General features: G+C 44.2%; 1 protein-coding gene across 3 annotated transcripts in view; it reads right to left on the minus strand.

Moving 5' to 3' along the window:
- The window catches only part of LOC101115632 (phospholipid-transporting ATPase IB), a 469524-nt gene that overhangs the window by 121966 nt on the left and 320052 nt on the right, over nt 1-27506 (minus strand). For all 3 annotated transcript variants that reach the window (XM_042254882.2, XM_060394098.1, XM_060394100.1), the window contains exons 28-31: nt 25727-25801; nt 18087-18209; nt 16098-16176; nt 1125-1186 (exon numbers count right to left, since the gene is read on the minus strand). In XM_042254882.2, the coding sequence (XP_042110816.1) occupies nt 1125-1186; nt 16098-16176; nt 18087-18209; nt 25727-25801 (339 nt within the window). The remainder of the gene's footprint in view (nt 1-1124; nt 1187-16097; nt 16177-18086; nt 18210-25726; nt 25802-27506) is intronic.

Consider the following 27506-nt stretch of genomic DNA (forward strand, 5'->3'; position numbering starts at 1 on the left):
TTTTCTTTAGCTTGGATGATTAGGGAGAAATCACCTTCTCTCAATGTAGGGTTTTTTTTTTTTTTCGTTGCTTGTTTTGATTTTGCACAAGTAGGTGTGAAATGTTCATGTAAAGACTGAGGGAAGTCCATTGGTCCCTTGTCCTGAAATCTGAACTTTACATAAGTGAGTAAGTGAAGTCGCTCAGTCGTGTCTGACTCTTTGCGACCCCGTGGACTGTAGCCTACCAGGCTCCTCCATCCTCGGGATCCTCCAGGCAAGAATACTGGAGTGGGTTGCCATTTCCTTCTCCAGGGGATCTTCTCAACCCAGGGATCAAATCCAGGTCTCCCGCATTGTGGGCAGAAGCTTTATCCTCTGAGCCACCAGGGAACTTTGCATAAACTTCACTAAAATACAAGGTAAGCATTTTACAACCATTTTGAGCTTGTTGTTGTCATGCAGTTGCTAAGTCGTGTCTGACTCTTTGCGACCCCATGGACTGCAGCATGCCAGGCTTCCCTGTCCTCCACTATCTCCTGGAGTTGTCTCAGATTCATGTCTATTGAATTGGTGAGGCCATCCAACCATCTCATCCTCTGTCATCCCCTTCTCCTCCTGCCCTCAATCTTTCCCAGAATCAGGGTCTTTTCTAATGAGTCGGCTCTTCTTATCATGTGGCCAAAGTGTTGGAGTTTCAGCTTCAGCATCAGCCCTTCCAATGAATATTCAGGGTTGATTTCCTTTAGGATTGACTGGTTTGATCTCCTTGCAGTCCAAGGGATGACTCTCAAGAGTCTTCTCTAGCACCACAGTTTGAAGGCATCAATTCTTTGCTGCTCAGCCTTCTTTATGGTCCAACTCTCACATCTGTACATGACTACTAGAAAAACCATGACTTTGACTATACAGAACTTTGTTGGCAAAGTGATGCCTCTGCTTTTTAATATGTTGTCTAGGTTTATCATAGCTTTCCTTCCAAGAGGCAAGCATCTTTTAATTTCAAGGCCGCAGTCTTTAAGGAATCTATAATATATACTTCAGAAATTTGAAATAATAATGACAAAGACTTTATATAAAGGGAGAGAGAGGTAGAACCCACACACGTGCCATTTAAGAAAGATTCAATAAACAGGCAAACTTACAGTATAAACGATATTTCCAACAAATAAATAGTCTGTGGCATGACCATTGGCCAACACAGTATCTGAAAAACAAAGAAGTTACAATTAACCTGTAGAGCCCTGCAGTCTGTTTCACTCAGAATGTAAAAAGAGATATTTACATTCATCACGTCGTCTGTGGTTCTAATGCCTCCTCTTTCTAACTCTGAATTTCTTCTTCTTATATTTTCTCCAAATGAAGCAAACACACAGTTAGGTTTCCAACAAACCAACCAATCAACCACTTTTCATACAGATTAAAATTTCTCTGTCTATTAGAAGAAGAAATAGAATAAAACCATATTAACCTATCTCTGGTTTTCCCTGGTGGCTCAGTGGTAAAGAATCCTTCTGCCAATGCAGGAAATGTGGGTTCAATCCTTGGGTCAGGAAGATCCCCTGAAGACTGAAATGGCCACCCACTCCAGTATTCTTGCCTGGAGAATCCCACGGACAGAGTGGCCTACAGTCCATGGGATGGGTCACAAAGGGTCAGACATGACTAAGCGACTAAACGACCAAAAACTCTGTCTCTGTAGGTGCTAGTATAACACAGTCTCTGCGTGTTCATTTACCATTTGTCTTTAATTTTTGCTAAATTGGCACTGGAGGCCAATAGCAGAGATAACTATGTGATACAAAATGAGCCCATGACAACTGCACTCAGAATTCTGGAGGACTTTCACTACTCATGTTCTCCATGAACTTCTTTGTGAACTACTGGGACCTGTAAATGCAAGCATCCAACACGAGATGCCTAGACAATATAACTAGGATGCGAAGCCTTAATTTTGAAGGATGACTATGACAACGTACATAGTGATCACTAAGATAGAAGTGAAGGGAAAGTCCCTCAGTCGTGTCTGACTCTTTGTGACCCCATGGACTATACAGTCCATAGAATTCTCCAGGCCAGAATACTGGAGTGGGTAGCCTTTCCCTTCTCTGGGGGATCTTCCCAACCTAGGGATCAAACCCAGATAGCCTGCATTGCAGGCGGATTCTTTACCAGCTGAGCCACAGGAGAATTATCTAGTTCAGGTCAGCTAGCCTGCTGTGAAAAAGTCTGGTTTTTACCTTGAGGGTTGAAAACCTGTTTCAAAATCAGAAATGGCTTATTTGAGTGACACCGCCAATCTCCTTTTATTCTTTCTTTATACCCAAATTAGAACTGTGGCATATAGGCCAAGTAAATAGGGATTTTTGAGTTCAAATTTCCAACCCAGTAGCTGATGTACACATACATTTGGGCTCATCAATTTACCCATCTGTTTGTTGAAGAATCTGACTCATGAAAGAATCAAGATCTATTTAGTTTTGTCAAACACCATAATGACGAAGTACATCACAGGTAAAATATGATTGTCATGGGACCTTGGATCCAGCCACAGGGTGTTCCGTTTCTCCTGATTCCAGGTAAGAAAATTGGTGGGTAAGGACAGATGAATCCTCAAAGAGACATCATGGGCTGTGTCAGCTACAGATCTAAACTGAGAGTTTCCGAACTACCTCCTTTTCGTTTTAGCTCAAGGTGGATTTCTTATCCTTAGTCTAGCCCTCTGAGTTCACAAATGAAGAAAAGACTTTTGATTGAGATGAGCAGTGATCTGAGGGCCCTGAGTTCTACCTAAATGAAACCCTGATGGAGTCTGGAGAGAACGCCGATCAGACAGAAGATTTAGAAGGGCTGGGGGGCTAAGCTGAAAACCAGGTTCACAATTACGGTTTGACAACTTCTAAATTTCCTTTCAACAGTAATATTACAAAGGCTGGTTGTAATTAAACATACAAAGCATTTGTCTACATATGGAGGACTTAGAATGTGTTTCATACTTCAAGAATATTCACTTAATGAACAGAAAACTGTTTGTTAATTCTACACTGAAAATAGAAATTATGTTACTAAGCATAAGATGGGCTCTGTTCTAAGCACTTCACCTCCATGAGTATGCTTACTAATATATGTAATACTAATAGATGACTATCAGCATTACTAATATGCAACACTAAAATACCTAATACTTCTTTGATGCTCCAGCAATGCTATGAAATGGTATTATGACCTGCATGTTTCAGATGAGGAAACTAGGGCAGCAAAGAGAAGCTAAATGACATGTGAGGCCATACTCTGAGTGAGAAACTGTGAACTCTGGAAATAAGACATTGTTTTCACTAACTGAGAGAGAGAAATGGACCCCCAAAGTGGTACAGAATCTCTGTCACGTGAATCTCACTTTTATTTCCACCTTATTTCTCTCCTAGAAAGTTCCTTCCCATTAGGTGTTGGTATTTCAAAAGACTTCTTCTTAATCTAGTGATTTTCCCCTTGAAGTTGTCTTCTTTTATTCCTTGGGGTCCATGTCTCTCATTCAGTTGGGGGGTGCTGTCCCGGTGACGGTGGGGTGTTCGGCAGCATGCCTGGTCTCTATCCGTAAGATGAGAAAAGCACCGACCCCCTGGTTGTGAGCCAGTAGTATCCACGACCAAGTTGTGACAACAAAAAGTGCCTCTGGACACTGCCAATGTCCCTTGGGGAAAATTCCCCATATTGAGAATCAATGTTAGAGGAAGAAAACAGAGGAGCTAGAATAAATACAGGGAATACACCCTGAAATAAGAGTGGCGAATGAAGGGAACACCCCTCGTCTGTAGTCAGGCCAAGGAGCAGAGTGTGTTGGGACCTCACAGTTCACACCATCAGCAGAGAAGCAAGGGGAGGCCTTGGTACAAAGAGATGGAACTGCCATTGGTTGATGGCCTTTAAAGGAGCAAACCCTGTGATCACCTCCAGGATCGAGAGCTCACTGATGGAGAGAGGATCTCCATGGAGACCCTTAAGACCATGGACCACCATGCTGGGAATTTGGCACAAACAGAAGAAACAGGTAGTGAAACCCAGGGACCTCTTCTAACTGTAGCTTCTAGAATTTTACAAGGCATGTATTTCTACCTTGCCACGACAGTACAATGCTACTGGCATTAAATAACTAGCTGGCACCTGAGTTCATCTGAATACACTTGGATGGTAGCACCGTGTCGATGGACGTGAGTTTGAGTGAACTCCAGGAGTTGGTGATGGACAGGGAGGCCTGGCGCGCTGCAGTTCACGGGGTTGCAAAGAGTCGGACATGACTGAGAGACTGAATTGAACTAAACTGAAGATTAGTGAAGCCAAGATAACCCTACTATTCCAACTCATCATTTTCCAAGGATAATTCAACACTACATTTTAAGTTTCTGCTTAGGAAAGAGCATCTCTCAGCCCAATCAAAACTAATACCATCTGGGAATAATTCATTCCTTGAAGGAGAAATTCCAAACTAACTTGAGATTCTGAACATACCAACAGCCTTGGAAAAGACAGCATCCACCACACAACACAAGTCACTGCTTGGCCCGCCCTGTTGGGGAAATTCCCACAGAATAGCGTGTTCTCTTAAAGGTTACACTTTGATTGCTTTAGAGGGAAATACCTGTGGGCATCAGTTCTTGTTAAAAATTTGCCAGTAGCATCCTCCTAAAGAAAAGACACTGGGTCTTAAACAATCATTGGTGGATGAACACATTCATAAGCTACAGCTTGCTTATAATTCAAGGCTGGGAAAGTCCATTTGGACTGTCCATTGTATTATTTCTGCAGCACGTTACTCACAAATTATTTCTTCCTATTTTGCTTAATTTTAACAGTACTGTTATAATCCACCACTCTACTCAGAAAAACAACTTTCCTGTAGCTTAGCTGTTTTCATTTTAGCAGCGTATTTAAAACTCAAGCGACCTTTTTTTATATAGGAGATAAAGAACCCCCAAATCAAAGTAAGTCATTGGGTTCCCAAGCCAGCCTTTAGAACATATTTATCCACTATCTATGTAAGTGATGATAAGATTACTGCAGATGAAGCATCACAGGGGGCGCAGATGGATATAGGGAGGAAAGGGGCAGAGAGAGGGGAAAGGACAGTTCAGGCACAAAAGGAAATCTGTCTGCCTAGAGACGTGGGGGTGGATGCCTGCACTGCATCAGACGGTGACGTCAGCTGGAGCCAGGCCATTCCAGGTTCTGAGAAGGTCCCAGTAAGAGAAACCCATCCAACGCACAGGTGGAGAGAGGTGATCTCAACACACCTTTATCCACCAGCAGGACGTTGAGCATCTCCCAGCAGAAACCATCACTAGCACACAAAGGTCCAGCAGGCCTAGGCCAGGATGGGGGAGGGAGGGGGAGGGAGAAAGGGAGCGAGGGGGATAGGAGCGAGCAGGAGCGAGGGAAAAGGAGGGAAGCGGGCTGCCTGCTGTGTCAGCACTCTCTGCAGCATCTCCCTGGACCATGTGAGATCAGCCAGGAGATCGAGATTGAGGATCAGCTCCCCCCAGAGGACAGCTGAAACGAGGGGGGCAGTGTGTGCTCCCTGTTCCCGCGGTCCAGGGAAAGAGCTCCGCAAGGTAAAAGAAGCCGTAAGAGTGGGAAGGATGCTTGTCTCACTTGTTGGTCACATATAGAATGACCTGGTGGGGCTTCACGTGCGGTAAAATCTGATGATGGGATGACCATGTGCATCAAAAGTGGTATTACAGGAGCCTGAAGCCCTGTCCTAAGAGCCACTCATTCTCCTCCAGGCAGAAATGATGCCATGGCTTTAGGACCCACAGACCCTCAGCAGCTGCCCTGCCTGTTGGTCCAGAGTTACATCATCTGCAAAATCGGGTTGGAGTCAGGGACTGGCATGATGTAGGAATAGCCAAACGAGGTTGACAAACCCAGACACTAAACCGACTGGTGTGAACAATGACAACAAACCCACATGGACCCTCCAGTGACTAGTGACAGCCCCAAACACTGCATGCAAAACGCTCTCCAAGAATGTGTGTGGAGAAAGTCCGTCTCGTTTTCTAAACAGGCAGAATGACTGGGGAACTTACCTCAGAGGCTTCCAAGGGGCTAGGCTGATGACATCTTATAAAGATGCCATTTCAATGAAATGCTCGTTAAACACATTACATTATGACCCGGCTAAACCACAAAAACGTATTCAGAGAGGGCTTTGACGAAAAGCAAAATCTGAAGCCTAAGTTACAGTGTAGTCCTGTGCAGCCAGAGAAGACAGGGCTCAATAATCAAGAAAACAGATGGGGTGAATGCATAAATGTGTTTTTGGTGTAGTAAGAACCTGTGGAAGCCTGGATTCAAAATCACAGCATTGTGCACACATCTGACTCCAGAGGAAGAATTAGGGAGATGGCACCATTCCCTCAACAGACACCAGGGCACCTGTCAAGAATTTTGGCTGGAGAGCAGATGCCAAGTCCCTCCTGTTCTCTTTCTTCTGACCTTTTGCTTCAGCAGCACCAATTCAGTGTGTGTGTTAGTTGATCAGATGTGTCCAACTCTAAGCAGCCCATCAGGCTCCTCTGTCCATGGGATTTCCCAGGCAAGAATATTGGAATGGATTGCCATTCCCTTATCAAGGAGATCTTCTCAACCCAGGGATCGAACCTCTGTCTCCTGCATTGCAAGTGGATCCTTTAGCATCTGAGCCTCAAACCTTCAGTAGCACCAACTTAGAGCAGCCCTTGTTCCAGCATATTAACAGGCTCTCCTCTCCCCATCTCACTCTTGGGGCCTCTTAAGATGGCAGAGGCTCAGAGGTACAATGCCAACCAGCTACTACTGGATGAATATCAAGAGTGAAAATGTCTTCCAAGTGCAGAGAACTCACTTACAAATGCACTTAGAACTCATCCTGCTCAAATGTCTGCACTGTCTGTATGACAACTGAAATGATTCTTTTTGCTTCTGATGCTGTGTATTCATAACAGAAGATTCATTTTTCCCTTCTCTGTAAAGAGTGCCATACCTTACTGCAAGGCGTTTCTAAAAGGTAGAGTTTATACAAGTGTTAGTGATTATAATTACATTGAGAACCAGCGCTGGGTTAAGTTCCTGGTTATATAAGCCTTTTTCTGGATTTTCTCCTCTGTATTGACATTTCTGCTGGATCAAGTTAAGGATATGAAACTCAGATTTCAACCTTTCTCTTTTTTCATTCTTATTTACTAAAAATAGATTTCAAAAAGGAAGTGAAAATGATGGAAAGTGAACTCGACTGCCTGTCGATGTCCAACAGCCACCTTGTAGGCACAGGCTCATTTCTGATGCCCAGGAGCAGAGTCTAGGGACAGTCTGAGGCCCTTCCTACCTAGGCGGGCCCTGTGACTAGTTAGAAGTGGTGGGTCCTGTCCTGCCAGAGAGGGTTAAGAGCCATCAATCTTCCTGGCCCTCTCCTGTCCCTGTGTGAGGCCAAGGGTGAACTCGGGGGCCATGAACAGATGAAGCACCACTATGGAGATGAATCCAGCGCTTGTTTTAACCAGATGTCAGAAGAGAAATAGATATGGATGTGATGGTCATGAAGGACAAAGTTTATACTCAAGGACCCCTAAAAATAGGACACAGAGGATGTTAGGCTGGGCCACATGGGGAAACAGCAGGGTCAGGCAGGAGGGAAGAGGAGAAAACATGACCCACAGCTTTTATTTGGGTTTTCACGGGATAAAGTAGACAAGGCAGGGTAGGTACACTGTGTAAGCTCAAGGTTGGATAGTGTGAACAATTTCAACAGCCTCTGGGTTCAAGGTTGATCCCTAGCTATGTGATACCTGGTCCAGGGTGACTTAGGGTAGAGAACATTAGTCTGGTGTGAAAGAGTAAGATACAGAGATGTCTGGGGGCCCCAGAACTGTTGGCTGGATATCAAAGGCAAGCCTGCAGGGGAGCTGTCTGCTCTAGGAATCAGCCAACCCTGGGAACACAGTCTCTCCAGGAACAGTTTAGTTCAGTCGCTCAGTTGAGTCCAACTCTTTGTGACCCCATGGACTGCAGCACACCAGGCTTCCCTGTCCACCACCAACTCCTGAAGCTTGCTCAAACTCATGTCCACTGAGTCGGTAATGCCATCCAACCATCTCATCCTTTGTCGTCCCCTTCTCCTGCCTTCAATCTTTCCCAGGGTCTTTTCCAAGGAGTCAGTTCTCTGCATCAGGTGGCCAAAGTATTAGAGTTACAGCTTCAGCATCAGTCCTTCCAATGAATATTCAGGACTGATGTCCTTTCAGACTGACTGGTTTGATCTTGCAGTCCAAGGGACTCTCAAGAGTTTTCTCCAACACCACAGTTCAAAAGCACCAATTCTTCGGGACTCAGCTTTCTTTATAGTCCAACTCTCACATCCATACATGACTACTGGAAAAACCATAGCTTTGACTAGATGGACCTTTGTTAGCAAAGTAATGTCTCTGCTTTTTAATATGCTGTCTAGGTTGGTCATAGCTTTTCTTCCAAGGATCAAGTGTCTTAATTTCATGGCTGCAGTCATCATCTGCAATGATTTTGGAGCCCAAGAAAATAAAGTCTGTCACTGTTCCCATTGTTTCCCCATCTATTTGCCATGAAGTGATGGGACTGGATGCCATGATCTTCATTTTTTGAAAGTTGAGTTTTAAGCCAGCCTTTTCACTCTCCTCTTTCACTTTCATCAAGAGGCTCTTTAGTTTTTCTTCACTTTCTGCCATAAGGGTGGTGTCATCTGCATATCTGAAGTTATTGATATTTCTCCCAGCAATCTTGATTCCAGCTTGTGCTTCACCCAGCCCAGCATTTCTCATGGTGTACTCTGCAAAGTTAAATAAGCAGGGTGACAATATACAGCCTTGATGTACTCCTTTCCTGATTTGGAACCAGTCTGTTGTTCCATGTCCAGTTCTCACTGTTGTTTCTTGACCTGCATATAGATTTCCCAGGAGGCAGGTCAGGTAGTCTGGTATTCCCATCTCTTTCAGAATTTTCCACAGTTTGTTATGATCTACACAGTCAAAGGCTTTGGTGTAGTCAATAAAGCAGACATAGATGTTTTCTGGAACTCTCTTGCTTTTTCCATGATCCAATGGATGCTGGCAATTTGATCTCTGGTTCCTCTGCCTTTTCTAAATCCATCTTGAACATCTGGGAGTTCATGGTTTACATACTGTTGAAGCCTGACTTGGAGAATTTTGAGCATTACTTTGCTAGCGTGTGAGATGAGTGCAATTGTGTCGTAGTTTGAACACTATTTGTCACTGCTTTTCTTTGGGATTGGAATGAAAACTGACCTTTTCCAGGATCTAGGTGCCTAATACCAGGGCATCACAAATGCAGAAAATAGAAAACAGTGCCAATATACCATGTACAATATACTATTCCATTTGAAGATGACACGAGGCAGAATAAGCCTTTATTGGGCTAAGCCCTTGATATTTGGGGGTTGTTTGTTGCAGCAGCTGTTCCTACCCTAATATACCTTGATTCAACTTCTTGACAGAGTTCTGAAGGTGAAGTCTAGGAACTCCAGCTCATACTTTTTACAGCATTACATCAAACCCAACTGTGTACAATACATGTGACACTGTCAGGTTACAGAAGTTGGCAACAGTGCAAAATAGAAATGGCTAATGACTCATACTTTGGGACAGGGAAGAAGTCCAAGGTGTACAGTTTATTATTATCATCTTGAGAAAATATTGGCTTCCTAGGCGGCTCAGTGGTAAAGAATCTGCCTGCCCTACAGGAGGTACAGGTTTGATCCCTGGGTTGGGAAGGTCCACTGGAGGAGGGCACGGCAACCCACTCCAATATTCTTGCCTGGAGAATCCCCATAGACAGAGGAGCTTAGCAGGCTACAGTGCACGGGGTCACACAGAGTCGGACATGACTAAAGCAACGTGGCACACACGCACACACAGTCAGACCAGGGAAGTTTTCATTAATGCAATATTGGATCCTTCCGGTTCTGCCCCCTTAGTAGCCCTCTAATCCGTGCACCTCTCTGACTCTGTCACTACACAGCCTAAGCAACAGCCAACCAGCTGTATGCCAAAAATCATTCTGGCCAGTGTAGTCACCTTGAAATTCATCAGCTACTTGGCTCTCTGCTTATAACCCATCAGTGGCTCCTGCTGAACTTATACTTCAAAGGCTCACTAGTCCCCAAGACTGGGAAAGGTCTGATCTCTCGGTCCCCATCCTTTACCACCCCTAGGCAATCGATCTCACAGTCTTGCTCCTCAGTCTTCCACCCACACATGCCTTCTCTGACTCTGAATCACAGCCTCTTACCCATGCTATCCCCATAGCCTGAAACCTCTCCCTCCCTACTCTTCCCAGCTCTCTCCTCCCATGCATCCTTTGACTACGTAACACATCCTCAACGGGGCAGTCCTCAAACCAGGGGACAGATCGGTGGTCCTTGGAACGCACACCATTTGACCTTGATTGTCCTCTCATTACACTTTCTGTTCAGTCCTGCTTTGTCCCGTGTGAGCTCCAACAGGGCAGGGAATCTGCCTACTGCTACTTGTACTACATCTGCCAAAAGGGACCTGGCACAAAGGACACAGTCACTTGTCTTTTTTTTTTTTTTTTAATGAATAAGTAATTGATTTTAAGAAGATGCAATCTCAGAGAACAAGGGCAATTTAACCCCAGTTTAGCTTAATGTGAAACTTATGTGACATAAAAATAACCAAGTTTATAGTATCAGGTATAGGGTCATAAATAATTCAAGCTAAAATGACCCAGTACTGCCACAGGCAGAGAGAAGTACTCTACATCTCATTTTATACAGGTATACTATCATTTCAGTTTATAAAACATGTCTCATCTCACAGAAGCACATTTATTAGAAAATATAATGTAGCCTTCTCCAAAAATGTTCAGAGATCCTGCTGCTTAATTAGTGCCAATACAATAAGTATCTACATCACATTTCTTCTGGAAAGAAATGGGGATGGTTTCCAGAGTGTAGACAGGGAGGAATCAAGAATAAATCTGTTTGGGGGGCATTTTTCTCTGATGCTAAGTATACTCCTATCCCTTCCCTCTTAAATTCCATCAAGAAAAACAAAATCTGAAATTTTCCATTTAAAAAAATCAAAATGGATTTGCCAATAACCACATTCCACTTCAAGGAGGGTTGCTCAAATATGCATACTGGATACACCACTTGGAAGTCCAAGAGTGGCCCAACACCAAAGTCTTGGTGAATTTCAGTCCCTGCAAAGGTGACATCTCTGGTTTTAACCTAGAATCACGTTTAAGTTTGAAGGCTGGGAGCTGCAGACTGGCCATGGCCATGAGCGTAAGGTTGTGATGGTTGGAAGAAATCTGATTTACTACAGAATTGCTGGAGTGGAAAAATGTATTTTGAAACTTGAAATGAATCATCACAAACTCCATCAGCCGAGCACTGCTTTGAAAATTCTATCCAAAACCACACAGAAATAAGCAAAGCAAAATTCTTGGACGCTTCTTAAGGAATGATTGACGGGCTAGCACCTCTCAGAAATGTTTCTGCCAACAATGATGCTGGAGGTGTCCAGCTCTGTCTGTACCTGAGCCTCTATGCTGGGGGTGACCAGCACTGTCTGTACCTAAGCCTCTCTCGAGGGAGCCTGGAGAAAATTTCCTGGTAAAATCTACCACATTGACAATGCAGCCCACAGAGCATGAAACACTGCAACCAAGCTGCTCTGTGGATCTCAGCCCCCAGTCGAGCAAAGGTCCTCAGGGCTGAGTGTAGCCCGCGGCTGACAGACAGCTTCCGGCAGGACTTGGGGCTGGAGCGGGGGTGGGGGGCCCAAGGCACTGTTCTGTGAGATCAGGGTCCCCGTGGTTTGAAGATGCCCTCATTTGTCTCAGATTGGTGCCATTTTCCAACACTTCTTTGGGAGCAGGGTGAATGCCCCCTTCTAAGGAGTGGTTCAAAGTGTTAACAGGAGCTCACTGTTATTTAGGGCAATCAGCCCATGAGCAAGTAATCAAATCAGCTGCCACATCCTGGTTCTTCTCAGACTTGCAAGCTTTTCGATTTCCTCCTCCACTAAAAAACTTAACACAAAAAGACCCGTGCTCTTGCCAGACCTGATGCACTTCTCTAAATGGCTGTCTTGTCTTCCTCAGAGGCAAGTCCGGGGTGTAACTCTCCCACCCCAAACCTCTCCCTGAAAAAGGTCCCCATCTGAGTTTTAGCGATCTGACCCTCAACCTAACACCTCTATGCTACTGCCCTCTCGACTAGGGTGCTGCTGCAGATGCAGAGGGGATGCTGGAAATGTGTGCAGTCACATTTTGATTCACAGCTGCACAAGGACGGGGGAAAGGCGGTGGGGAGGGGGTTCACTGTCCACAGCCAGGGAAGCTCAGGGTCTGGAAGTGCTCACCAAAGGCTGAACAAGCTCCCGAGACCATCCCTGCACCTCCTTGGGAGCCACTGCCCGAGGACTCGCCCAGCTCCCAGGCAGCACGAGCCCTGTATGCTTGCGCTCCCTGTCAGGAATGCTCTTTCTCCCCTACTTTCCCTACACCGCCTCTGCCCCACCTGCTCACTCCCTGCTCCTTTTTTACTACTTACTTCCTTGGAGAAGATGCTTCCTTGACCCACTAGACTAGGTTATGTCCCGATATTACAAGCTCCCCAGCAGCCTGTAGAACACAGCACACTGGCCATTAAGCAATTACGTGCATAATTCCTGATCATCTAACATCTTCTTCCCGATCATCAGCTGACTTCACAGAAGCCCCCAGAGGGCAAGACAAGCTGCGTTTTTTAGTGTCCACCATGCCCTTGGCACCTGGCACATCAGTGGTCTGCTATGATTCTGCTGAAGGACTTCTTCTCAAAACAAGTTCTCCCCTTGCTAAACACATCCCTAGTCCCAGGTTTAACCCTCCTTAAGCTCCCTGGAACAGCTGGAGACCTAACCAGGACTCCTGCTATCAGTTTTCCTTCTCCTATCGGCCTTACAAGATATGATGGTTTTAACTTCCCAAAATTGCTCTGCTTGCAACACTCAGCTCAATCTAAATGCTACTGACTGTTTAATGCTTCCAAATGGAGTCTTGGCTTCTTAACACTGCATTCCAAGCTCTCTGCAGGCCAGCTTTCACCCACCTTCTCCAATTCTTCTGCCTTCCTCCCTGTAAGGAATGAACTTCTCAAGCTCTCCGCAGCTGTCCTGAATCACCCCCTTCATTCAGCTCTTCCCTCCAACTCTAGCATCTTGCTCTGCCTGGACTTCCAGGCTAAGCCTACACGTTATCCCCTCCAACAAGCCATGAGTCATCCTAAATGAAAGACATCTCTCTCAGCCCCCTGTAATCTGAGAGCGCTTCCTCTGGATTTTACTTGAGTTGCTTTCTGCCTGTACTAGAATTATCCACATCCCTTACCAGACTTCAAATGTTTTGACGGGAAGACCCACATTGCCACATTTACCCACCACCCTTAGACTCTATCACAGGGCCTTGGACATAAATATCACATCAAAGAATAAGGCTGAGGGACACTGTAATCATGTTTGTACTGATAGTGAAAATTTAGAAATGATCCCTACAATATTCATTCCATTTGTTAGAGGACATCAACTAGTGACCAAGAACACAAACAGCCTTCTGTTGTTCTTTGCCAAATAGACTTCACACTTGCTATTCATTTCACCTTCAACAGTTTCAGTCAAAAGGTTACTGTTTATAATATAACCAAAAGAAAACCTCTATGCAGAAGGCTTAATAAATATGAAATAATGATGCTAACCATGATGGCGATTAAAAAATCAAAAAAAGTCATCCTTTTGGTTGTTAGGCAAATTGCTAATCTGAATGAAGCATATAAGGTGAAAGTCACTCAGTTGTGTCTGATTCTTTGCGACCCCATGGACTATACAGTCCATGGAATTCTCCAGGCCAGAATACTGGAGTGGGTAGCCTTTCCCTTCTCCAGGGGATCTTCCCAACCCAGGAATTGAACTGGGCTCTCCTGCATTGCAGGGGGATTCTTTACCAACTGAGCTACCAGGGGAGCCGTGTGGTAGAAACTAACTTGAAATTTACCTGGTGACACCTCTTAGGTAAACTAGTAACTGCTGGGGATCTATCTTCTTTTAAATACAGACCACATTGGGAGAGTGGATGGATTTATGTGATGTGATCTAGGTAAACAATAGTGATCCCACCAAAGAATACAAGCCACCATCTCAAAGCATGTAATGGTGACTCAGGATCAGAAAACCACCTGATCAGTCGGGGCCACACTAGCTCCTTCTGAAGCGGGCAAGTAAAGGACAAAACTTTATGAGTCCAACTTGCAAAACTTCTATGAGTCCATCTTGCAAAGCTTTATGAGTCCATCTTGCAAAACTTCTATGAGTCCAAAGCAAGCACTGCATATTTACAGAGTCCCTGTAGACATATGAGAGTGGCGGGCCTAGGTATAATACCCAGAGTCAGTACGAGTACGAGTCTCTTCCTTTGCACGAAAGGCTGGGTTTGGGGACCAGAGGACACGTTCCAAACCTGCTCTCGTGCTCAGCAGACAAATTGCCTCCCATCACCAGCCCAGCCTGATACAAAGACAGCCACTTTATCACCAAACTGCCAGAGCTTCTAATACAAAGCACAGTCAACACTCATATTTGTAAGCTCTTAATCACAAAATCATTTCAAAATATTGGGTTGGTCAAAAGGTTTGTTCAGGTTTTTCTACATGATCTTATGAAAAAATTAAAAGAACTCTTTGGCCAACCCAATAAATTAAAACTACTACATGTAAAGGAAATGGCAACCCACTCCAGTAGTCCTGCTTGGGAAATCTCATGACAGAGGAGGCTGGTGGGCTACAGTCCATGGGGCTGCAAAGAGCCGGACATGACTGAAAGGACTAAATAACAGCAACACATGAAGATGAATCACAGGAAAGCTTCACCATTCGAAGAATGATTCATCTAGAATGCCCCTTTGGGGGTGAGGCTGGAAGCAAAAAATTTTCCTTTCTGATTTAGAGACTTAGGTGTGGAGTAGGAAATGGCAACCCACTCCAGTAGTCTTGCCTGGGAAAGTCCATGGACAGAGGAACTTGTCAGGCTACAGCCCATGGGTCGCAAAAAGTTAGACACGGCTGAGCACACACACAAGTAAGCAAGAGACTCAGGGACCCTTGAAAGAAAAGGGGGTCTGAAGAAATAGAGAATAAGTCACAAGGTATTTAACACCTTGGCTGTGCATGCATTTTCTCTAACAATCGATACTTGACAGGTTAAAGCACATCAGTGAGGATGAATCATGTCCGTCTGAAGCACAAAACCCACTGACACAGAAACTTGGAAGAAGAAGCAAAGAAGCTCGGAAACTTTCTATCCTTTGGTTCTCTGAACAGTCAGAGGCCTTGTCTAGTCAACATTTGGGGTAACTTTCCCCACGGGTATTATTACGATTTGAGAGGGGTAATAGACTGACATTCTCGTAGTACATTTTCATTTTTTGAGGCTAAAAGGTATGTCTCTTGTAAGAGGCCACATTCTGGATGCATTAATGAGAACAAGCACACCCTCCTCCAGCTCAGCGAAGGTTAAAAACAACTGGAATAGTCCGGCCTCCAACAGACTTTAAACATTTGCTTGAAAAGTGTACCTCAAGGAAAAGAGACTTTCAGAAGACAGGGTATAAAATTATACTCTCGTGAGATTTGAGTTATTTGGCATAGAGGTGCGTCAGGCTTGGAAAACGAAAGCCCAAGTAATGAGCAGAAAATTTCAAACTCGAGGGCAAGAGGCATTGATGTTTCATTATAGTAAAGTGCTTTTCTTCAAGATTTTTGACTCAAACGGTTATTAAAAATAAAGTTTCAAATGCTTAGTATTTAAACTCTCCAGGCAACTGGAAGGAAAATGGGTTCTTAGAGCCAGAAGGGGTGAAACCTACAAGCTATAAAGCCGAGACTAGCTCTCATTAGATGTTACGTATGTTTTTCTTCTAAAATTTGTTCCTGTGATCTCTAGGCCTGTGGAACTGGGAAAAAAATTTGTGAACAACAGGCATGGAGGGGCTGCAAAGCTACTTGCTGAGAGTTGAATCACAAAGCCATTACCTACCATGCTCCAGCGCTTTCATGGGAAACCAGAAGAGGATGAGCGAATGGACCAAGGCGTTGATGCAGTGACCCCAGAAAACCTAAGGGAAAACAGACCGAGGTTGTCAGGAACTGCCCACACTCTTGACCTCTGTGTGGCTCAACAAGCCCCTTGCTGTCAGGGATGCAGGCAGCAATCCCAGCTCCAGAAGGCGGAAAAAACCAATTTCCTCCTTTTTAGCTACAAATGAGCCAGCTGTCTCCAGATAATATTCCTCGAGTACAAAGACCTAAAGAGATATTCACATATACACAAGACAATACACAATCTACCCACATCAGAAAAATAAATGATGATCCATTTCCTTTAGAACTGAAAGCAAAACAACGACATTTTACCATCACTCAGAAACAGGGGTCACAGTGGGACTGACGAGACTGGAACCATACTTTTGGAAAGCATTCAAAACACTTAACATGTGAATTCTCACACAGCACGCTCACTCTCTTGTTTTACCCCTGAAAATCCCTCCCATTTTTGGTTTTCAGGATTTAGATGAATACCATTCAGAGTTAAAGATTCTCTTTAACACTTGAAAGGTCAAACAACAGAACAGTAGTTCTAAACCAGTAGTTTCTTCTCAATTACAGATTCATAAATGCATTTCAACCATGCTTTTAACCCTGAATGAAAGAATTACTAAAGCCAGATTGAGTTTCTTTAAAAATCTACACATCATACTAGGAACTGCCATATAGCTTGATCTTAACTAGTGACGGGACAACAGAAAATGACGAGAAATGGTAAGACAATGAGATCTCCCTACTTTAATGTTCATGATTTCCCTATCTGTTCCCTGCCTTCTACATCCCCCGCCCCACATCTTCAAAATGCCTGTGGGTTGGTCTCCAAGCACCCTCATCTATGCTACCTTTCCAGTGGGTCCACTCCCTACCCACACCTTATGCAGCCTTTGAATTCAAACTCTGTAAATCACAGATTTGATTCACATAAACGACGCTGAACAAAGAGACCATATTTCTCATGGACAGAGCCACAGTGCACAAGGACACAATCAGTCACTCCCATCTCCTTGTGTGTGGAACACACAAGATCCAGCAGGATCCCTCGTATTTTTTCCAGATGTGAACGCAGCTATCATGCTTTCCTGAGCATGAGGTGGCTCTGAAGGAGGACTGTCACAACACCTGGTTCAGAACAAGGTCTTCAGGGACCGCTCTTTGTCCAGGACTCCCGGATCACCCTCTCTCAGGCCCCAGTGGTGGTCACGCAGGCTGGTCACACACTCAACCAGCACCTGCTGTCTTAGTTCCAGCCCCTGAAACCCCTCCTGCATGAACACTGGAGATGGAAACACGGCAAATGCAGGCATGTGGGCATCTCTGTCTCCAGCCCAGCCGGGCACCTGCCCTCCTCAGGGTGGGTCCTCACCGCTGCCCCACAGACGTGGCTGGCCAGCCAGTGACCCACCAGACCCCTTGGCTACTTCTGATCGGAGGACCCTGAAACACCTAAGCCTGGTCCTGCTCAGCTCAGCCCTGGATCCCTACTCCTTGTCTGTCTTGATGTCTTCTCTTTACCGATTCTCCAGACTGAAAAACAACTGCCATGTCTGACTTGATTCTTGCGTACACCTCTGGCCAATTCCCCTCACTGGCTGAAGGAATACTTCCCTATCACTGAGAACCAGGCAGTGATGGAGCGAGGGCCATGCCAGGCAACGGGGCTCGATGGGATGGGGGAGGATTGGATCCTACAGGCCTCGGGGTGTGGGGGCCACTGGCCACGTGGCCATCAGGGGCACAGGTAGGGAAGAAGACTTTGTTCAACAGGAAGACCGGATGCTTCCTGCCCGATCAGGCAGCTCAGATTCCCTGGGCGTGCTATCCTGGGGGAGGTCTGGGGCCTCGCCTTCCTTCAAGGGCCCCCGCCTAGCATCGGCGGGGTCTCCAGCCTTTCCGAGGGACCGCATCTGCACACGTGGCTCACCCTGGTGTTGAAGCCCTCGGCGTTCTGGGTGACCTTGTAGAGCTGCGGGAACCTCAGCATGCTCTCCTGGCTGCAAGACCTCTCGAAGATGCCCAGTGTGAAGGGGGGCAGCGCCGTGAAAATCTGCAGAGGTGACAGCGAGCCGTTAGCAGGGGCCCTTCCGATCCCTGCAGCCCCAGAGGCTCAGGTCGATGTGATGACGCCATAACTTCAGGTCAAGTCCAAAGCCTGGGTTCAGGGACTCCCTGGACACCCTCCCATCAGAGAAAATAAACGAAAGGTCATTTTGCACTATTGCCTAATCAGTATAAAATTGACACAGAACACTAAGACCAACATCCTAAAAATATGATTGGCTAAGAGCTCTGGTTCAAGGAACAACTGCCTTCCTTTGCAGATAAGCTGTGTCTTCGAACCCGATACAGTGGGCCCTGTGTGGTGTGGGGTGTTTTTCTGTGGGAGCCGAGACCCCATTTACCTTGATTTTATGTTCACTTTTCAGGAAGGACAATGTCCTTCAACCACTTACTCAGTCATTTTACTGGGAATACATGGTGGGTTAGATATTGTGAAAACCCCCAGGAAGGGAGAGACTTAAAAACAGAAGAAGGAAAGAAGGCAAAGAAGCAGGCACCTGACCCCTTGGAACTCTGCCCACTGCAGAGGTGGGGACGCGGCAGCTGGCAACAGACATGGAACATACATACACAACAGCGTGCTCTGCAAAGTCACTCCTGGGGAGGCGATGCAGGAAGCGGGGGAGTCAAGGAAGGATGCTTGGACCATAGAGCCTCTGGCCTGGAAGGTACTGTACCTGCAGAGTTTGGCAGGATGGTGAGGGGTGTGAATGGGAGGGGACAGAGGGCAGCAACCCCATGGAATGAGCACCCGTCACAAAGCTCAAACACATACAGAGCATTTGGGGGGACCTTGAGGTCATCCAGGGTGGCCAGGGACACACACGAGACAAGGCTGGGATGGAGACAGAATGACCTCTGGATATGCTGAACAGAGGGTGCTGACCTTTGCCTGTCCTCTATAGCACGTGACAGGCTTCTATCTGTGTTCTGGAAAGAGAGAGCTGGGTGCTGAAGCAGAGCGCTGGAACAACATGTCATCCCAAGCCGGCAGATCTATGGGCCACCTCCTCCTCAGGTGTGAGCACGGGTTGCTCTCTGCTTGGCACGGACCAAATCCATACCCTGCAAGCCCGCCAAGCTCTGGGGGCCGTGAGAACTGAATGTGCATCTCGAGAGAGTGCTGAGGGCACATCAGTTCCCAGCAGTCTAGACATCCGGCCAGGAGTCAGCTTGGCCTAAGTCTGCTGGGACAAAGCAGCCAGAGTGTGGTGGGGTGAGGCCTGGGAAACTGGCCGGCTCCACCTTCAGCCAGGAGCAGAGGAGATCAGCCCCGGGATGTCCATGTTCTAAAGACCTCAAGGAGAAAAAGATCTCAATGACAAACGCTACAGGAAGGTGCCCCACAGACATCTCAGAAGTGCTGTATACTCAGTGTATATATAAACTCACCCTCACTGTCAGGCTGAAGGAGCCATCCGCACATCATGTACACAGCCGGCTGTTTCTTCTTTTCCTTTTTTCACTTAACTTCCTCCTCCTACCTACTTCAAATCCCCTGGCCTTCTGTACCCCCAGGCTAACTACCTGCCAGATATCTCACCTGCACTGTAGTGCACACACACATACACACGCCAGGGATCATTACTTGTTTTTCAGAAACAATCTATCATACACACTTTCTTCATTGTATTTTTCTCATTAAACAAAACACCATGGGAAGCCCCCAGGTTCCCAGGGTTTGACCCCAAGGCAGCCAGTTTCATGCTCACATAATAATTCATACTATAAGTGGACCATATTTTTTCAACCATCACCTATGGATAGGCATTCATCTTGTTTCCAGCTCTCTGTTGCCATAACCATCGTGTAATAAACACCTAGAATATATTATAATATCTATCCTGTATCTTTTATTTCTCTGTGAAGGATTCCCAGAAGTAAGGCTGTGGGATTTAAAAAACCAAATACATTTTTAACTTCATAGGATGCTGCCTGGCTGCTTCCAGAAAAGGTCCCAATGGTTTCTCTCTCCTTTCATGAAGGACACAACTTTCCCCTTCTTTCCTATCAGCAATTGCCTGTTATATTCTATTTAATACTCTCCACTCAGAAAAACTGAAGATATTCGCTACTTCTAAAAATAAATATTCCCTGGACCACCAGTGAGTCTGACCATGTTTTCATGTATTTGCTGGATGTGAGGATTTGGAATTGTGCAGAACATCAGGTCCTTTGTCCATTTTCAATTCATGGTTTATCTGCTTTTCTAAGAGTTCTTGAACTCTGTCTTTCTATTACAAAATTTCCTCCAAATACACTTTTTGTCTATTGGCTTTCTTTATGGTTTCATTTGTCATATAAAATGCTTTCAATTTCTGTAAGATCAAGAATAGCTTCTCAACATGCAACTACATCAGGAGTTTCTTGCAGGATTTTTTATAGTTTTACTTCTCAAATTTATGTCTCAATTTTTTTGAAACTAATGTATCTATGCTGGATAAGAAAGGAGTCTAATTTTGTTCGTTTTTTTTTTTCCCCTATAAATAGCCAGTTTGAGAACACAATCCAAACTTTTTCACTACACTAAAATATCACCTTTGACATTTACTTATTATCTTATTATTTATTATACTTATTTACTTATTATCTCACATATTACAGATCTAGAAGCTAGAACTGGGATTTAGTGCTAAGCTCCCTGACTATCCACCCAGTTCTCTCAGTACCGTGCTGATGAGGTTGTGGCAGCTTTACAGCATGGTTTGATGTTTAGACAAGTCTACCCTCTGACTGTTCTTTTCTGAACATGCTTTGCATATTTACTCTTAGGCAGGCACCTGTTAATTCCATTTATATTTCAATATCATTTTATGCAATTCCCTTCCCCTACTTTCTCCCCCCCCCCAAACAATCATCCATCGGGATTCTAATTGAAATCACATAAATTTACATACTAATTTTGGAAGGGTTGATACTATACCAAGTTTTTTATGATACTGTGTGAAAGTCCCTCAGTCGTGTCTGACTCTTTGTGACCCCATGGTCAGTCCATGGAATTCTCCAGGCCAGAATACTGGAGTGGGTAGCCTTTCCCTTCTCCAGGGGATCTTCCCAACCCAGGGATAGAACCCAGGTCTCCCACATTGCAGGCAGATTCTTTACCAGCTGAGCCACAAGGGAACTCTTCAGTATAAAAATTATTCCTATGAAATGTAGAGTTCTAATTGCTATTTTGAAAGGAATTATTATTCTCCTTCTTATTTCTAAATCTTACTTCTATACTAAACAAAAATAGCTAGTGATTGCCAGGTCAGAAAAAGCTATTTGTTTTCATGTATTTATTATGAATCTAGTCACCTTATTAGATTTTCTTTTATAATTTTATCATTGTCTTATAGTTTTATGACTTATAATCAAAATCTTACAATTTTATAATTTTCTTATAATTCTCTCATTTCTTACTGGTATGTTTTGGGCATTTTAGATGTACAGTCATATGAACATATTTACACAGCCATTTTTGGTTCATATATTTGTATAAGCACAGAAATATTTCACTTTTTCCTAGTATTTGTAATAGCTATTTAATTTTCTTGGCAGTTGCTGAAAATTCCCAAACAATGCTGAATTATATAGCGATGACAGGAATCCCTGACTAATTTCTTATTTAAAATGAAACAGTTTTAGGATTTTACCATTTATGGTAGTATGGTACTAGTTTTTCATAAATAGTATGCATTATAGCCGACTGACTTCTTTCTTTACTATATTACTTAGATTCCTTATTTTGGGACTGGCAGTTGGATTGACTGAACAACTTCTGTAGCATCTACTGATGGGATCACATTTTTCTTCTTTATTTGGCTGATACAGTGATAATTAGAATGTTTTTTAAAGTTTTGAATCGCCTACATTTCTGAAATAAACCAATTATCTGTCAAATATTTTATCCTTTTGATACACCGTTGAACTCTATTTGCTGACACCTTATTTATAATTTGTACATTTCTGTTCATAAGTGAAGCTGAGATCAGTTTTCTTCAAATTGTGCTGGCTTGATAAAATTAAGTCGGATACATTTCTTTGTTGTTAAAAAGTTATCTCTTCACAAAAAAGTGGATAAAATGGAACTGAAATCCATTTGATCATGGTAGCTTTTGTCACTGGTGGCTTCTTTGGTCTCATTCTACCCATAAAATAAAATGATGTAGAAATCTGACTATGGATATAATTAACATCTAATAGGATAGCACTGATCCATGACTTCAGGATACAGAGGAATCTGAAGTTAGTTTCAGAGCTATTTAATTCAACGCTGTGAGAATTAAATTGGGAAACAGTAACTTGCTGCTTTAGCTGGTTTGGCGAATCAAATATCAAGAGTTAAGTACTGAAGAAGGAAAATCAATATTGCTTGAAGAAAATGGGAAGAGAGACCCCAGCCCAGAAAAGCGGTCACTAGCATTGTCTCAGATGTCACTAACTGCCTCTTGCCCTGGGTATCTGTGGAGCAACATGGAGGGGAAGGAAATACTCAACAGAAGAGTAATGACAAAGTTAGAATATGAGCTGGTAAGGGCTTCCCTGGTGGCTCAGTGGTAAAGAATCTGCCTGCAATGCAGGAGCCAAAGGAGACCCAGGTTTGATCCCTGGGTTGGGAAGATCCCCGGAGGAGGGCATGGCAATCCACTCCAGTATTCTTGCTTGGAGAATCCCATGGACAGAAGAGCCTGAAGGGCTATACCCCAAAGGGTCGCAAAGAGTCGGACACGAGCATAGTGACTTAGCACGCGTGTACACATAGATTAGACAGCAGTGTTGTAGCCATGTTAAACTTCATGGCTTTGATCATCATACTGTGATTACATAAGAGAACTGTCTTACCAGCTATGCATTTAAGGATAAAGCAGAAGGGACATGACGTCTTAAAAAAATTTTTTTTTCTAGTAAATCACTTATTTGTTGTTTATTTGGCTGCCCTGGGTCTTAGCTGCAGCATGTGCAATCTAGTTCCCTGACCAGGGATTGAACCCGGGCCTCCTGCATTGGAAGAGCAGAGTCTTAGCCACTGCACCAGCATGGAAGTCCCAGGGACATAACGTCTTAACTGATTCCCAATTGGCTCAGAAATACATGTGTTGCAGTGTGTGCACGTGTTTGACTATACGTGCACGTGTGAGTGTCTTGAGAGAGAATGCAAGTGGGGGCAAATGCTAATAACTGACATGAAGGTATACAGTTCTTTGTATCCTTTTTACATCTTTTCCCTAAGTTTCCATTTATTTCAAACAAAAGTGACCAAGACAATTTCCAAGGGGGCGGGCAGACTTCCAGTCCTCAAAAGCATTGGCCCTTCCAGTGACTGACTGTGAGGTCAATGACCCTCTGAGCCCACTGGACTTGACTATCCCAATTCTCTGCCACCACTTCCTGGTGACTGACTTCCACACCGTGGCAACAGTGCCTTTTCACCTGGGAATTCACTTCTCAGCTGTGATATTCTCTCTCCTCTGGATTTTTAAATTACAGTTAAAAAATACATCCCAAACCCTAGGGGGTCAAACTTTAATGTGGATAACCTCTGTTAGAAAGTTTTCCTAAAAAATTTTGTTTTGTTTCTCAGTATCTCTGGGAAACTCTTTGTTAAGTTGGGATGGTGCTCAAGAATCCGCATTGTCAAAGAAATCCTGGTGATGCTCATGCATGTGGTCTGAGGACCACATTGACCAAAACTGTCTCACAGCCCATCAGCAACTGATGTATCATAGCTACGAGTTTGCTGGATAAACCTGAACTGCCCAAGATGCCAGAGAACTAAGGAGAGGATTCAGTGCTCCCGCCTGAGCATGAAAACAGGGCTAAACTCCTTTTATTGTGTAACCAGGTGATATGTATTTCAATTCTTAGTGCTAAAGCACTGCTTCTTAGGTCTCAGCCTTCCAGTTACTAATACTATACGTATGTGGGCCAGGGTTGGCCTTTTCCAATACTAAATCACTGTGGAGCAGTCAGTATACTTCCCGCTGAATGGTCACATAATTTTAACCTACTCAAAACACTTCTAAGTCCTGCAAAGTTAACAGCCTGCCCAAGGGGAGGCCCTTTCTATGTGGTAGGTGGTTAGACTGGCTTTTCTAGCACAGGTGATAAATGGCCATCAATTCAGCTCTGTTCTCTCCACTTGTCACTTTTGTCTTTGGGGGCATTAATTATTAGCAAAAAATGTACTAGTGTACTTTGCGGTGAGTAACACAGTTATCAGTTGATCAACCAAGATCTGAACTTGGTTCGGCACCATCTTAGTCTCTTCATCTGTTGAGCTCTATAGGGCTGGAGCTGTGTGTTCTGTGTGTTGTATGCGGTATTTTATTAATATATAGTGCACCTAGCAGAGTGGCTACTTAAAAAAAAGAAGGGACTGAGTAGATGGATGACTTGAATATCCAGCCACAAATGTATAAGCTGCTGCTGCTAAGTCGCTTCAGTCATGTCCGACTCTGTGCGACCCCATAGATGGCAGACCACCAGGCTCCCCCATCCCCGGGATTCTCCAGGCAAGAACACTGGAGTGGGTTGCCATTTCATTCTCCAATGCATGAAAGTGAAAATTGAAAGGGAAGCTGCTCAGTCATGCCGACTCTTAGCGACCCCATGGACTGCAGCCTACCAGGCTCCTCTGTCTGTGGGATTTTCCAGGCAAGAGTACTGGAGTGGGTTGCCATTGCCTTCTCCACAAATGTATATACAAACTCTAAATATTTATAGCACCATGATTTATATTATTGTATGTCTGGTAACTTCCATCTATGCCTACCTATAATGGCTGTTTCAGAGTATAAACTCCCCCAAGGCAGAGAATGTCAGAGTAAGGGTCCAAAATAAAAGTGTGGAAGCACAATTCAAGAAAGGTGCCTTAAGTTACACCCCTTGCCGGGAAAACAAAACGCTAAGTAGCTACTTAGTCATGTTAGCCTATAGTTGATACGTATTTTTAGCTTTTGAATTCATTACAGTCAAGTAATGAAATGAGAACTCGAAAATCGTAAAAAATACCAAATAAGCTGAAGACCATTTGCCACATGAGCTGGGAGTCAGAATTCATTACTTTAGCACTAACTGTGGGAGCAAACGTTCATCCGCAGGGACACATATGCTTTTAAGAAGGACAGAAAGGACACCAGGTTAGGTTTTGTACATTCACATCTGTGTTGACGGATTTAGAAACGAAATTATGGAGCGGAATGAGTTTAGACACAGTTCAGAAATTTTTTTTCTGGAGCTGCAAACATGGAAATGCTGCCCAGGCATTTAGTCAGGAGGTAACAAGGGTCTATTATCAAGATATATGGGTTAATAATTTCATGGGGTTATTCAGGAATGATCTGCGATGATTGAAACCATGTGTGGGGAGTTTGTGCTTCTGCAGGATGTGTGGCAGCAATGGAGGCCCTAACGATATATGTGAGCCGTGGATGCAGATGAGGGACTTAGCTCTGCGTCCTGGACACAAACAGCGTGGCCCCGCATGCTGTCAGAGGGAGAGGGAGAGTGCTTACTTACCACGTTGTACAAGCCGATGCACCAACGTTCAAATAAAATCTGCCCAGAAAATCCATTAACGAAGGCAAACCAAAGCTGAAAGAGAAGGAAGTGCATGAAGTTTTATATCAATATTGACCTAAATGTTTCCATCCACTAAAGGAATCGTGGGGAATGAGGACCACCAGCTGGACACAGCTGCCGAGGGACACGGAGCCAGAGGACCGAGGTTATTCTTCCATAAAATACAGATTCCCAATATCACAAATACCAACATTTTAAGGAAACTGTACATTGAAGGCATTCATTGATTTTAAAAGGTAGCATGCACATATTTATAGAAAAGCAAATTATGTTTAATTTATATCTAATGTTTCATGTCAGCACGTCCTCAATACGGGAAGGATCTCTGCTTCATGTTCTTTTCCCTGTAAAATTGACTTGATAAATATGACTTACCTTTGTAGGACTTTCAAATAGATAAAAGTAAAGAAGAAAAAAAAAAACAAACAAAAAAACCAGACACTCCACTGTTGGTCACATGTGTTCTTAGCTCCGAAAGTATTTGTGTGCTCAGTCATGTCTGACTCTTTGCAGCCCCATGGACTGTAGCCCACCAGACTCCTCTGTCCATGGAATTTTCCAGGCAAGAATATTGAGAGGGTTTGCCATTTCCTCCTCCAGGAGATCTTCCCGATCCAGAGATTGAACCCACATCTCTTGCATCTCCTGCCTTGGTAGGCGGATTCTTTACTACTGAGCCACCTGGGAAACCCGATTTAAAGATTAGCCACCCCTAAAACAACGGTTTTATCCACATGGCCTCCCTACCATGTAAGGCCTCGGCAATCAGTACTTCAACCAAACTTTTAGTGTAATGAGAGTCCAGATCTATACAAGATACAAACACAATTATAAAGTGTTTTAAGGGTCTTAACCTAATTTTACCAAGATTGTGTTATACTTTTCTTTGTCCTTTTCTCAAACAACTGAGTGAACATTGATAAATACCTAGCGAACAGAACTATTTTATCGCTTATTTCAGTTAATTCATCAGTTTTTGTTGAAGATAGAGTAGCAATATTTTTACTGCCGTCCTCTCCCTAATAGCAACTGAAAGCAGCAAAAATAATTGAAAACAAAAAAGAAATAGCTATTTTCAATGAAACTATGAGATAGCCTTAGTTAAAACTACAAATGACATAGAATAGAAACTGATCAGTAAGACGAGAACGTCAATAGCAGACAAAACCTTCAGGGACAGGACTTCCCTGGTGGTTCAGTGGGTAAGAATCTGTCTTGCAGTGCAAGGAACCTCGGTTTGATCCCTGGTTGGGGAACTAAGACTCCCACATGCTCTGTAGCAACTAAACTTGTGCACTGCAACCACCGAGCCTGTGAGCCCCAACTAGAGAATCTGGTGGTGCAGTGAAAGGACCCCACATGCCACAACTAAGACCCGACACAGCCTGGTTACCTAGTTAATTAATTAATCAAAAGAAAACACAAACAAAAAAAACCATTCAGAGTAACAAGGTTTCCAAGAAAGAGGTGAATCAAGCCCAGAAAGAGCAGAATCAGCTCTTATTTAGAGGGTAAGATTGCTGTAGGGGTGAGTCATGACTGATGTCCTGAGACCGATTCAACATAGCAGGCACACTGAGTTCAAGGGCAATATACACATATAAGCCTCCTCTCCTCATAAGTGATGGAGGAGGAGAATGGCAGGGCCCAGTAGGGAGCAAAGGGCAATCAATTTGGCAGATGCTAATCGAGGTAAACCAAAAAGAAATAAATGCAA

The sequence above is a fragment of the Ovis aries genome, chromosome 10 (assembly GCF_016772045.2).
Source record: "Ovis aries strain OAR_USU_Benz2616 breed Rambouillet chromosome 10, ARS-UI_Ramb_v3.0, whole genome shotgun sequence".
Classification (NCBI taxonomy): domain Eukaryota; kingdom Metazoa; phylum Chordata; class Mammalia; order Artiodactyla; family Bovidae; genus Ovis; species Ovis aries.